The following is a 12593-nucleotide window of genomic DNA, read 5'->3' as shown; positions in this document are numbered from 1 at the left end:
ACCCGGGAAGCAGCACGGACACGGTGGGTTCAGTGGAAAGCGAAAATGCCACCTTTCAGCCCCTTCTGCTCAGGACGCGAGTGCTCCTCACCCACGGCGTGGCAGACCTACTGCAACAACAAAGACGAGTTAGGCAGAGGGAGGCAGTCTGGAAACGAAGCATGCGGAGACTCAGAGAGAACGCGCAGAGCCTGGGAGCACCAGACTATTCCAGTTAGCACACGGCTTTCTCTAAAGCTTCAGCCCTACCAAGATGAAACCTTTAGAACTAAGATACATAATATGTTTTCATTCAGCACATATCGATGCTTTGTAGCTTTACTAAAATAAAAGGAACTTGGGTATAATTCACAGGCCTCTTCAGAGAAACAGATCCATCATTTCCTCTTGAAAAGTCTCACACTTCGTTAAACCACCTATGAGGCTATGATAACATAAAAAGAAAGGGGAAGAGGAAGTGAAGGAAAAAACTAATGAACTCACTCTCTGAAACACTGAACACAAAACACCATCTGTGGAAGGTCTCCAGTGTGAGTTCAGACAGAGCTAGTATTTCACCCAGTGCTCTAAACGTTGCTAAAACCCCGTCCGTAAAGTACCAGAGACTCTCCAGCCGTTCTCTAAAGGCATCGCCATGAAGGGCCACTTTCTGAAGCGGCTCGTCAGCTTTAAAAGGCTCACACCTCTGCATGGTTCATCTCTGGTGCCAGCTGCTGGGTGCAGGCTGGAAGTCTCTCCACGCCTTTATGTTGGAGAAGCAGAGCCTGGGAACCAAGGCTGTGTTGGTGGAGCTGGCCTTCCAGTCCCTATGCAACGACTGCAGGTGCTTACTCTCCAGGGGAGCCTCAGCCACCTCAGTGTGCACCCAGCACTTACCTGCCTTCTAACCCATCAAACCAAAAAGGATGTGCTGCTCTACTCAGATCAGCCCACGCATTAATACTCAAGTAATACGCTTTTGTCTTCCTAGCTGTGGAATGTAATACACAAATTAGGAAGGAATTTAGTAGGGAGGGATTTTGCCCAGGAGAAGGGAGCTCACTCCATTCACCCAGAACTCAGTTTATCAAAACCTGTCCACGTATCAGTTCCCAGGCTTCCTCTGCACCTCCTCTTCATTTCCCCACCCTGTCTACTCTGCCGAGGTCCAAGACCACAGACCCAGCCGGCTACCAATATTTCCCTCTGAACCGTGTACTGCAAACTCGTAGCTGAACACTTTATCTTCCTCCCATAAAGTCTCTCTCCTACCCTTACCTGCTTAGTTTTTATGTAATGCAATTGTTCTTCCAGGAACACAAGACTGAAATGTCATCCTGGTCTTGTCAATGTCATTCTCTTTTATATTTCCACATTAACATTATTGTGTCACAGGTGTCAGATCTGTGTTTGATGCTAAAGGATAAAATTTAATTGGTAAGTTACAAGATGGCCCTCCAAAACTGGAAAGAGATGTAAGATAAATCATAAATAAACATATGCTAGGGCAGTGTGAGCCTCAGGAGCAGCCCAGGATATGCTGGCACAGCTCTTGCCTCGTCTGCTTCTTCCTGTCCTAGGTTACCTGCTTGTCCAGGCCTCACCCTCTCACATTTCTTAATTCTTACTGTTCCTTAGTAACCTTTAACTACAGTCACTTCCTACCAATCTGCCCCTGGTTAATCATAAAACACCACTTGTTGTATCTATCTATCTCAGGCCTTTAATCCTAGCACTTTGGGAGGCCGAGGCAAGCGGATCACCTGAGGTTGAGAGTTCAAGACTAGCCTGGCCAATATGGTGAAACCCCTTCTCTACTAAAAATACAAAAAAATTACTGGGCATGGTGGCAGGCGCCAGTAATCTCAGCTACTTGGGAGACTGAGGTGGGAGAATTGCTTGAACCCAGGAAGTGGAGGTTGCAGTGAGCCAAGACTGTGCCACTCCACTCTAGCCTGGGCACAACAGAGCAAGGATCCATCTCAAAAAAAGGAAAATGGCAACAAAAGCCAAAATTGACAAATGGGATCTAATTAAACTAAAGAGCTTCTGCACGGCAAAAGAAACTATCATCAGAGTGAATGGGCAACCTACAGAATGGGAGAAAATTTTTGCAATCTATCCATCTGACAAACGGCTAATATCCAGAATCTACAAAGAACTTAAACAAATTTACAAGAAAAAAACAAACAACCCCATCAAAAAGCAAAGGATATGAATAGACACTCCTCAAAAGAAGACATTTATGCAGTAAACACATGAAAAAAGCTCATTATCACTGGTCAGTAGAGAAATGGCAAATCAAAACCACAATGAGATACCATCTCACACCAGTTAGAATGGTGATCATTAAAAAGTCAGGAAACAACAGATGCTGGAGAGGATGTGGAGAAATAAGAATGCTTTTACACTGTTGGTGGGAGTGTAAACTAGTTCAACCATTGTGGAAGACAGTGTGGCAATTCCTCAAGGATCTAGAACCAGAAATACCATTTGACCCAGCGATCCCATTACTGGGTATATACCCAAAGGATTATAAATCATTCTACTATAAAGACACATGCACACATATGTTGACTGCAGCACTGTTCACAAGAGCAAAGACTTGGAACCAACCCAAATGCGCATCAATGACAGACTGGATAAAGAAAATGTGGCACGTACACCATGGAATACTATCCAGCTATAAAAAAGTATGAGTTCATGTCCTTTGCAGGGACATGGATGAAGCTGGAAACTATCATTCTCAGCAAACTAACACAGCAACAGAAAACCAAACACCGCATGTTCTCACTCATAAGTGGGAGTTGAACAATGAGAACACATGGACACAGGGAGGTGAACATCACATACCGGGGCCTGTCAGTGGGTGGGAGACTAGGGGAGGGATAGCACTAGGAGCATTCGGAGAAATACCTAACGTAGATGACAGGTTGATGGGTACAGCAAACCACCATGGCACAAGTATACCTATGTAACAAACTTGCATGTTCTGCAAATGTAGCACAGAACTTAAAGTGTAATTAAAAAATAAAATAAATAATTAATTTTTTTAAATTAATTAATTAAAATAATAAATCTGTCTATCACCTTCCTAGATGATCAGAAGATAACTGATATCTAGCTATTATCTTCCTAGATCTATCATTTTTCCTAGATTAGATGACAGATTATAGATAGATAAATAGATGACAGATAGATAAATTCCTCCTTTCAAACAACCAGTAGTTCCCTATGGCCTCCAGAATAGAGCTAAAGATGTCAAAGATCTTCAGAGAAGACTCAAAACCCCAAAGGACCAGCACCATTGTGCTGATTCTGCCATAGAAGTTTCAACTCTTTGTCTTTGCCACTCTAGCCTCTTACTAGGAGACATCGTCAGATATCCCATCTCTTACCTCTCTATCAGCCTCTATCTTTCTGAGCTTCTCAACCAACTTCTGATGGTATTACTTAAGAGTGGCCACATACATGTTTCAAACAGGCAAAGAAAGTGCCGTGTGGGATGCGGTCTCACACAGGAGGTGATGGCTTCCAGGGAAGCCTAGAGTAGGAGCTCAGAGCTAGGAATCTCAGGAGAAGCAGCCTAGGCCAGAAAGACAGAAATGGAACTATACTAGTGTTAAGTTCATCTACTGTATGGTAGGTAGTATAATATCGCTTAAAGTTAGTGGTATAATAGTCACTAAAATCATAAAACAGAATTAAAGCCCAAAAAAGTAACAACAAAAAGAGGAGAAAATATAGAATATATTTAAATAATTAATTCAAAAGAAGGCATAAATGAAGAGAATAGTAATAAAGAAGCACAAATATAAAACAATAATATGTTACACTTCAATCACATCACTAAGCACATTAAATATAAATGTCTAAGAGACAGACTATCAGAGTAGATAAAAAAGCAAGATGCAAATATATGCTGCTTACAAGAACTGTACTTTAAAGACATACATAAGTTAAAAGTAAAAAGATGGAAAAAGATATACCACACTAACACTAGTCAAGAGAAAAATGAAATTGTTATATCAACAACAAAGTATATTTCAGAGCAAAGAATATTAATATGGATCATGAAGATTGTTTTTATAATAATAAAGGTGTTAATTCATCAATATGAAAGAACAATCCTAAATATTTATGTGCCCTAATAGTAAACTTTTAAAATGCATAAAGCAAAATGATAGAATTACAAAGAGAAATAAACAAATCTATAATCACCCTTAGACACGTCTGTATCCATCTCTCAATAATTAATAAAACAAGTAGATAGAAAATCAGCAGGGACGTAGAATACTTGAATAACATTATCAGCCAATCTGACTTAAGCTACATAATTGACATCATTGAACATTCCTCCCAACAAGAGCAGAATACATTTTCATTTCCAGTACACACAGAACAGTTACAAAGGTAGACCACATTCTATAGCCATACAGGTCTCAATAAATTTTAAAGGATTCAAGATTTATGAAATGCATTCTCTTACTATACTGGAACTAAATTAGGTAACTGCAAAAACTTTCCCAAATACTTGGAAGGTAAATAAACCATCTAAATTATCCAAAGATCAAAGAAGAAATAAAAAGATGAATTATAAGATAATTTGGGCCGGGTGCAGTGGCTCAAGCCTGTAATCCCAGCACTTTGGGAGGCCAAGACGGGCGGATCACAAGGTCAGGAGATCGAGATCATCCTGGCTAACACAGTGAAACCCCGTCTCTACTAAAAAATACAAAAAAACCAGCCGGGCGTGGTGGTGCGCGCCTGTAGTCCCAGCTACTCGGGAGGCTGAGGCAGGAGAATGTCGTAAACCCAGGAGGCGGAGCTTGCAGTGAGCCAAGATCCAGCCGCTGCACTCCAGCCTGGGCGACAGAGCGAGACTCTGTCTCAAAAAATAAATAAATAAATAAAAAGATAATTTGAACTGAATGAAAATGAAATATTTAATAAATTAGTGAGAGGTCACTAAAGTAACAGTTAGAAGGAAATTTAGAGCACTAAATGCCTATAATAGAAAATAAGAGGCACATGAAATCAATAACCTTAGCCTCTAGTTTTAGAAACTAGTGAAAGAAAAATAAGTAAGCGCAAAAGTAAGCAGAAAAAAAATAATAAAGAGCACAACAGACATTATTAAAAGAGAAAAAAAACTGTAGAGAAAAATCTATATAATCAAAAGCTGGTTCTTTGAGATCAATAAAATTGATAAACCAACCAAAAAGAGAAAGACAAACTACAACATCAGAGATGAGAGATATGACATTATCAAACATTTGATAGCCCTTAAAAGGAAAATAAAAGAATATTATGAACAATTTTATAACAATATATTCAACAACTTAGATTAAATGGACAAATTCCTCGAAAGACACCAACTACCAGAATCACTCAAGGAGAAACAGATTACTTGAATAGCCATCCCTGTATGTATATTAAGGGATTTGAATTTGTAGTTAAAAACCTTCCCACAAAAACATCCAGGCCTATAAATGTCCAAATAAACATTTAAGAAAAAAGTAATAGCAATTCTACAGAAATTCTTCCAAAAATTTGAAGATGATGAAATATTTCTGTATTCCTCCTATGAGGACAACAACAAAAGACATTACAAGACAGGAAACCACATCAAGATCCCCTAATGTACACAAATGCAAAATGCTAACAAAGTACTAGCAAGAAGCAGCAGGAGCTGAATATTTGGTGATCAGAGGGACAGGCGCTGGTGATTACTGTTCCTTTCACCATGTATGTCACGCTCTCTCCCATTCTGAGCACCTGGTAGGCTGGCCTGGCCTGGTCCCTTGTGACTGGCTGGAGCCTGCCTGTGTCACTCGATGGCAGAGTGGGCCCATGCTATTCTCTCCGCCTTCAAGGCCAGCCGCTCAGGACTCTAAGAACAGATGATGATCAGGGCCCCGGCCAGGCCACCGGGGAGGAGGCGAGGGGGACAAAGCCAACAAGAGGAAGAAAACACAGTTCTGGAAGTCACTGCGATTTCAGGGTTCCTTTTTCCCTGCAACAAAACCAAGCCTGTTCTGACACTGCTCTGTAGCTACCACAGGCTAAACTCACATCTGCTGAGTGGGGCTTAGGAATCTGCAGTTTTACCAAGGACTCCAAATGTGGAGCCCTCTAGGCCCAACAGTGGCGCAGAGCAATCGCCCCACTCCGCACTGCCGGTCTCAGCACTGCCGCAGGGCTCCAGCTTCACCAGGTGTGCGCACTCCCAACCATCCCTCCCCACTTCCCTTGGAGCTTTTCTCTGTTCCCTACTCAGGAATGGTGAGGAATTGATTACAGAGATTTATTTTCTATGTATCTAAATCTGTGTATCCCAAATTCTTCTCAAGATTAGACACTGTGATCACCAGGGAGGTTGGGAGAGGCTGGCACAGTTGGGCAGGATGACAGCTGAGCTCTCCACGAAGGCACAGCTGTGCACACGCAAGCTCCAAGAGACAGGACAATTACCCATCACGATCACAGTCTCCTTTGCTCTCCCTCGGTTCTAACATTTTCATCAGAAAATGAAACCTATATATTAATTTATCTTACTGTGCATATATTAGTTGATTATAAAACATTCTAAACACCTCTAGCTAGTTGTTACAGGTTGAACTGGGTCCCGGCCCCAGGTAAGATGACTAGACATTCCCAAGAACAATCTCGTTTTGTCAGATGAATCCTGAGGAGGCACACGAAACAATATTTTCTGGATGAGATTTTTTAAACACTCAGATTCTGAATAACATGGAAGTCACAGAGATGTGTCTTGGACAGTCAGCATCGGAGGAACTGGAGTATGGCAGGACCATGTCAGGGCCTCCAGCCGTCCATGTGGAAATGGAACCGGGCTGTCTTATCCAGAACAAAGACAAACTGAGATCCCGTAAAACACAGGCCAGCGGAATCACAGAGGCTGAGAGAGATCAACATACAATCCGTGAGCTCTAAAAACCCCTGAAGAAGAAGAAGAAGAGCGCCTGCATCTGCCGAGCGCTGGTCGCCTGATGCCCCTGTTACCCAGGCAACCTGCACGGCACCCACATTCGGGAGCTCACCAAGGCAAGGCTGGCTGTTTCCCAAATAATCTATTGTTCCTAATACATTCCAGTCAGCAACGATCTCAGTAAAACATCTACTAAAGTGTTTAAGTGATGAAAGTGCAAAATGATAAGATGGCCCTAAGCCCTCATCCTGCTGGCTGGTGCTCAGCATCTGCTGTTTATTTGTTTGTTTTTGAGACAGAGTCTCACTCTGTCACCCAGGCTGGAGCGCAATGGCACAATCTCGGCTCACTGCAACCTCCACCTCCTGGGTTCAGGCAATTCTCCTGCCTCAGCCTCCCGAGTAGCTGGGATTACAGGCGTGTGCCACCATGCCCAGCTAATTTCTATATTTTTAGTACAGACGGGGTTTCACCATGTTGGCCAGGCTGGACTCAAACTCCTGACCTGATTCAGGTGATCCGCCCCCCTCAGCCTCCCAAAGTGCTGGGATTACAGGCGTGCACCACGGCGCCCAGCCTAGCATGTGCTCTTGATTGACAGGGCACATCACCTCCTGTGCTGGGTTATGTTGCTGTATTTGCAGTCATATTTAGCACTCAGGCTATGATACACTATTACAGCACTACAGTCTATGTGAGTGTGTTTGTACCACACACACATGGCTTTAGGAGGCTATGACATATGAGTTGTACATGGTGGCCATAACTCCCCACATTTTAGCACAGTACACTTCACAGAAAACTGAAGAGGCACAGCTCATGACAGAGCCCTGAAAACACAGTGTATACGAGGAGGCGGACGTGGAGAGTCACTGATACTGAGCATCCAGCAACCCATCGACAGGTACTTCCTGATAAGAACTTCCCCTGGTAAACAATATCATGGTAACGAAATCTGAGCCTACATGAGAGGCACCTGTACTCACCAACAATCTCACTGGGCTCCTTGTTATAAAGCTTTCTGTTCCAGTAAAGGAGTCTGAGGAGTGGAAAGGAGACCAGGAGAACAAGGCAAATCCCAAGGAACATGTGTGCAGTGAATCCGGCAAAGTCCAGGCCCTGGAAATAGACAAGGGGTAATGAAATGGCCACGGGCCTTTCCTCTGCACAGGCAGCAGCTCCCCGGGTCAGGGTCCAGGGAGGGCCAGAGCCCAGGAGGGAAGGGGCTCACCAGGAGCTCCAGGACCTTAGGCAGAGGTGCTGGAGACCAGCACAAAGCCCAAGGAACACCATAGATTCCTTACCATGATTTTGAAAATTGTTAAGGTTTGTTTCTTTCACGTCAAAAGCCAAAAACCAATTCTTACACAAATGACAAGCTGTCATAGGGAGAAACAAAAACAGGCTACCACATCTAACTGAACCTTGGCTCAGTCCGTCTTCACCACTAGATTGATGCCTTCCCCCAGATAGGGTGAAAAAAGACTGAATGGGACAAAACACTAAACAGTCTGACAATATTTGCCCATTTAAAGGTAAGTTGAATTTTTACACATCTCACTCCATTGGTTTGAAAGAGTCCTCGCGGCTGGAGCGCAGAGCCCTTCGCAGGGCACCCAGGGCCCCTCAGGGCTGGGACCACTCAGAGCATGGGGACCAGCAGCAGGGATCCAGGCAGGAACCTCTCCTTCCCGGCTTTGCCTGCCTGGGGCTCTGCACATGGCTGGCCACTGAGGGTTTCTTTACAGCTGGGCAAAATCCCCACTAGGTTGATCTGTCCTGGAATAAGTCAGCATCGTCATTGGTTGGTTCTGTTCTTTCACTGACCATGTGCTTTTATACCTTCAGCACATCTGTGCAGGCACCTCCTAAGCCCCCAGCAGGACAGATGAGGCTCGTATCCCCATGAAGCTGGCCATCTGGCAAGAACTCAAGGTCTTTTCTGTAGCGTCCACAGATCACATGTGCACAGAGAGGGTCAGAGGCACAGTGACAATGCACGACCATGGGGAGCGACAGGCGGCAGGGTGGGAGGGACAACGGGCAGTCCGGCTCTGCCTTGGGGGCCGTGGGAGCCTCTTACACAGGTAGAGGGGTGACAAATCACACGGAACATTAGTGAGGATCCCACAACAGGAGTTTGGAAAATCACCTTCCAAAGGTCTGGGTTTGAGTGATTTAAACTATATTAATTGTTCCTTCTTAAAATGTATGTATTTTTCTCTCACTTTTAGAAAATAGGTGAAATCACTTTCAACATTGTTAAAGATACAACACAACTAGAGGCCATTATCAATGAAGTTGTGTCAAAGTTTAGAGCTTGCCAATATATAATAATCTGAAACGCTTAATCCCTTGCAGTTACCGGTACACCCAATGGTTGTCCTTGCAAACAGCATTACAAATGACAGACGGAGTTGTATAAGCTAATTCCTCGACAGATAGCAGGGAAACCACACAGAGGCGGGACTCGTGGAATGCTCTGGGTGATCATATAGAAGAATGCACCACTTTTCTGATAGTTCTTCAATGGGGGTATTACATTGAATTTCGTGTTTATCTCTGTAATTCATACCCCAGATACCTGAAAAAGGTCCACGATACTTTCAGGGGCTTATGAAACTGTTTTAAATTCTTCTAAACTCAGAAGCAAAAAAAAAAAAAAAATGAACCGTTGGGTCAGAGAAGATGATTTAAAATATAGTACTAATATATTTATACACTAGCTGGGTCACGAAATGCAATTGTTAGTATTTTTTAGAGAAAATGTCCCAAGAAGACAGAAGTAGCTATATCCTGATTAATTCTTGGTCCCTTTAGAACATAATAACTATAAAGTTTTGCCCCATTTAAATGTTCAGGCAATTGGAGAAAAAAGTGATGAGTAGATAAAAGAAAAAAAAAAAAACTAAGGAGGTCCTGGGTGTACGTCCACAGCAAAATGACACAGCACTGAGTGAAGCATTTGGTTGCTGCTAGACTTGTGATGGGTGGATTCATCAAGTAACAGCAATGATAAGGGAAAAATCCAAACCGATCATTTTAGGAAACAGGCAGATGCAGTGTGCAGCGGGATGCAGATGTTTGAGCTAAGCTTATTAGGTGCAGGTATCTGGGCCGCCCTGCTGCTTTTACATGCCTCTGTAATGTCCTAGACTCTCCTCCTTTGTGTTCCCAGTAACAAAACCACCCACCAGCACACTCACATCAATTCAGCACCTAAATGCGCTCTTTCTGCTTCAAGGTGCCACTTCTGCTTTGCATTGTTTTGTTATGGGCTCCACTCAGTCATTTTCTTCTTAATTTTTCCTCATTTGATGGATTAAATAGTCAAATATTAGGCACGTAAGCCAACCAAAAGAGGAACCTCCAATCAGATTAGAACATTCAAAGATTCATAATCTACATATATTTAAGGGGACACGCCTGTGGGACTTCGGGCCCACCAATATAATTTTCTAGGAATGACGCTTCAGGCTAGCTCTGTGACAAGTCAGAATGGCTCATTAGGTTGTTAAGGGAGGGGCTCACGCCAAAATAATTTCTTGAATTCTTGCATGTGAAAAACTAAAAAAAAAAGAAAAACTTACGAAGTGTTTAACTGAATCTATTGAATATTTTAGTAAAATATGCATGGTGTAATTTGAAAATATAATCCTGTCTAGACGCTCAGTAAGGAGGGGAACCAGCACCGCAGGAATGGGTATAACAGGCAGATGGGGGGTGCGGGTCTCGCTGCTTGTAAGGGCTCCATCAAGCACGGGTGCAGGGGACCTGGCACACACGGTCTAAAGGAAGAGCCTCTGGCAGAGACATGGATCCCAGCAGGCTGGAAACAGAGCAAGCCACAGAGGGGACGAGCTCTGCTAGCCAACGCTGACCTGAGAGGAGAAAAAGGTCAAAAACGAAGACCCCTGAGTCCACAGATATTGAAGAGGTGTGTGGAAACAAACCAAAAAACAAAACCTGCAAAGGAAATTCAGAGGGGGCCAGAGACGCAGAACGAGGCCCACAAGAGAGAGACCCTGTGTAAGTTATCACCCAACGGAGTGGGGGAAAAACAGCAGTGGGGGAGGAGCCAGAGAACTTCACAGCACATGCAACATGGCAGGAACACATGAAAAATGCCCCAGCATGCATGGCATGGTGGGAAAATATGAAGAAGCTTCCAGCACACACAGCATAGTGGGAAAATGAAAAGAATGTCCCAGCACGCACAGCATGATGGGAAAACATAAAGAATGTCCCAGCATGCACAGTATGGCAGAGAAAGCTGGAAGAACACCCCAGCCCGCACAGCATGGTGGGAAAACGTGAAAAACATCCCAGCACACACAGAATGTTGGGAAAACATAAAGAACGTCCCAGTAGGCACAGTATGGCAGGAAAAGCCTGAAGAACATCCCAGCCCGCACAGCATGGTGGGAAAACGTGAAAAACGTCCCAGCACACACAGGATGGTGGGAAAACAGGAAAAACGTGGCAGCATGCACGGCATGACGGGAAAACGTAAAGAACGTCCCAGCACGCACAGTAAGGCAGGGAAAGCCTGAAGAACTCCCCAGCAAGCATGGCATGGTTGGAAAACGTGAAAAATGCCCCAGCACGCACGGCATGGTGGGAAAACATAATTATAACGTCCCAGCACGCACAATATGGCAGGAAAGCCTGAAGAACGCCCCAGCATGCCCACCATGGTGAGAAAACGGAAAGAACGTCCCGGCATGCAAGGCATGATGGGAAAACGTGAAGCATGCCCCAGCACACACAGCATTGTGAGAAAGCATGAAGAACACCCCAGCACACACGGTATGGTGGAAAAACGGGAAGAACGTCCCAGCAAGCCCAGCGCACGGTATGGTGAGAAAAGTATAAAAAGCATCCAAGTGCACAACGTGGGGCATGAAGGGAAACCTGTCTTCTTAGAAAGATGCCACTCAGAAGCATAGGGGCACGCGTCCCTCAAGAGACTTTTCAGGCATCATTTTAAAGATAGTTGAATAGTTTTGTTCACAACGGTGAGTCTCTGTAGAACAGGCATAAAGGAGCAAATGTAACCAGCAAAGTAAAACTTTATCCCCTCAGCTTGTTAGGAGCTGAAAGTGCAGTGGGGGTTGGTGCACGTGGATGCTACAGCCAGAAATTCATGCTTACCCAAGGGAGGCTTGTGGCTGGGGAATAAGTGGTTGTCCATGTGGCGGATCCTGGAGGTCCTCCCTACCTACCCAAACCGTGCTGGAAATTCCACCAACAGAGAGTTATCCCAGGAGACCTGGGAGACCTGAGCCTGATGCAGCAATGGTAGGTGGCAAGAACTTTCCTCACAACTTCCCGTCATTTCTGCATAATACTCAGAAAATGTGGACAAGTTTTCAGATGTGACTTCTTTACTGTTCCAAACTCTAGTACTGATTTATTATTCCTCCGAACTACGTAAGTATTCAATTTATTTGTTAATGTTTTTTCATTAGCTTTAGGGGTACAAGTAGTTTTCGGTTACATGGATAAATTGTATACTGGTGAAGTCTGAGATTTTAGTGCACCCATCACCGGAGTAGTGGACATTGTACATAATATGTAGTTTTTCATCCGTCACCCCCTCCCAACCTCCGCTCTTCCTAGTCTCCAATGTTGTCGTTACCAGTGTATGCCTTTGCATACC

General features: G+C 44.0%; 1 protein-coding gene across 2 annotated transcripts in view; it reads right to left on the bottom strand.

Annotated features, from left to right (window-relative positions):
* OCA2 (OCA2 melanosomal transmembrane protein) overlaps positions 1–12593 on the bottom strand; it is a 333377-nt gene that overhangs the window by 204490 nt on the left and 116294 nt on the right. For both annotated transcript variants that reach the window (XM_050796132.1, XM_050796134.1), the window contains exon 14: positions 7918–8050. In XM_050796132.1, coding sequence (XP_050652089.1) covers positions 7918–8050 — 133 coding nt within the window. The remainder of the gene's footprint in view (positions 1–7917; positions 8051–12593) is intronic.

This window comes from Macaca thibetana, chromosome 7, assembly GCF_024542745.1.
Source record: "Macaca thibetana thibetana isolate TM-01 chromosome 7, ASM2454274v1, whole genome shotgun sequence".
In the NCBI taxonomy this organism is placed as follows: Eukaryota; Metazoa; Chordata; class Mammalia; order Primates; family Cercopithecidae; genus Macaca; species Macaca thibetana.
This window is presented reverse-complemented; position numbering and strand designations above follow the sequence as displayed.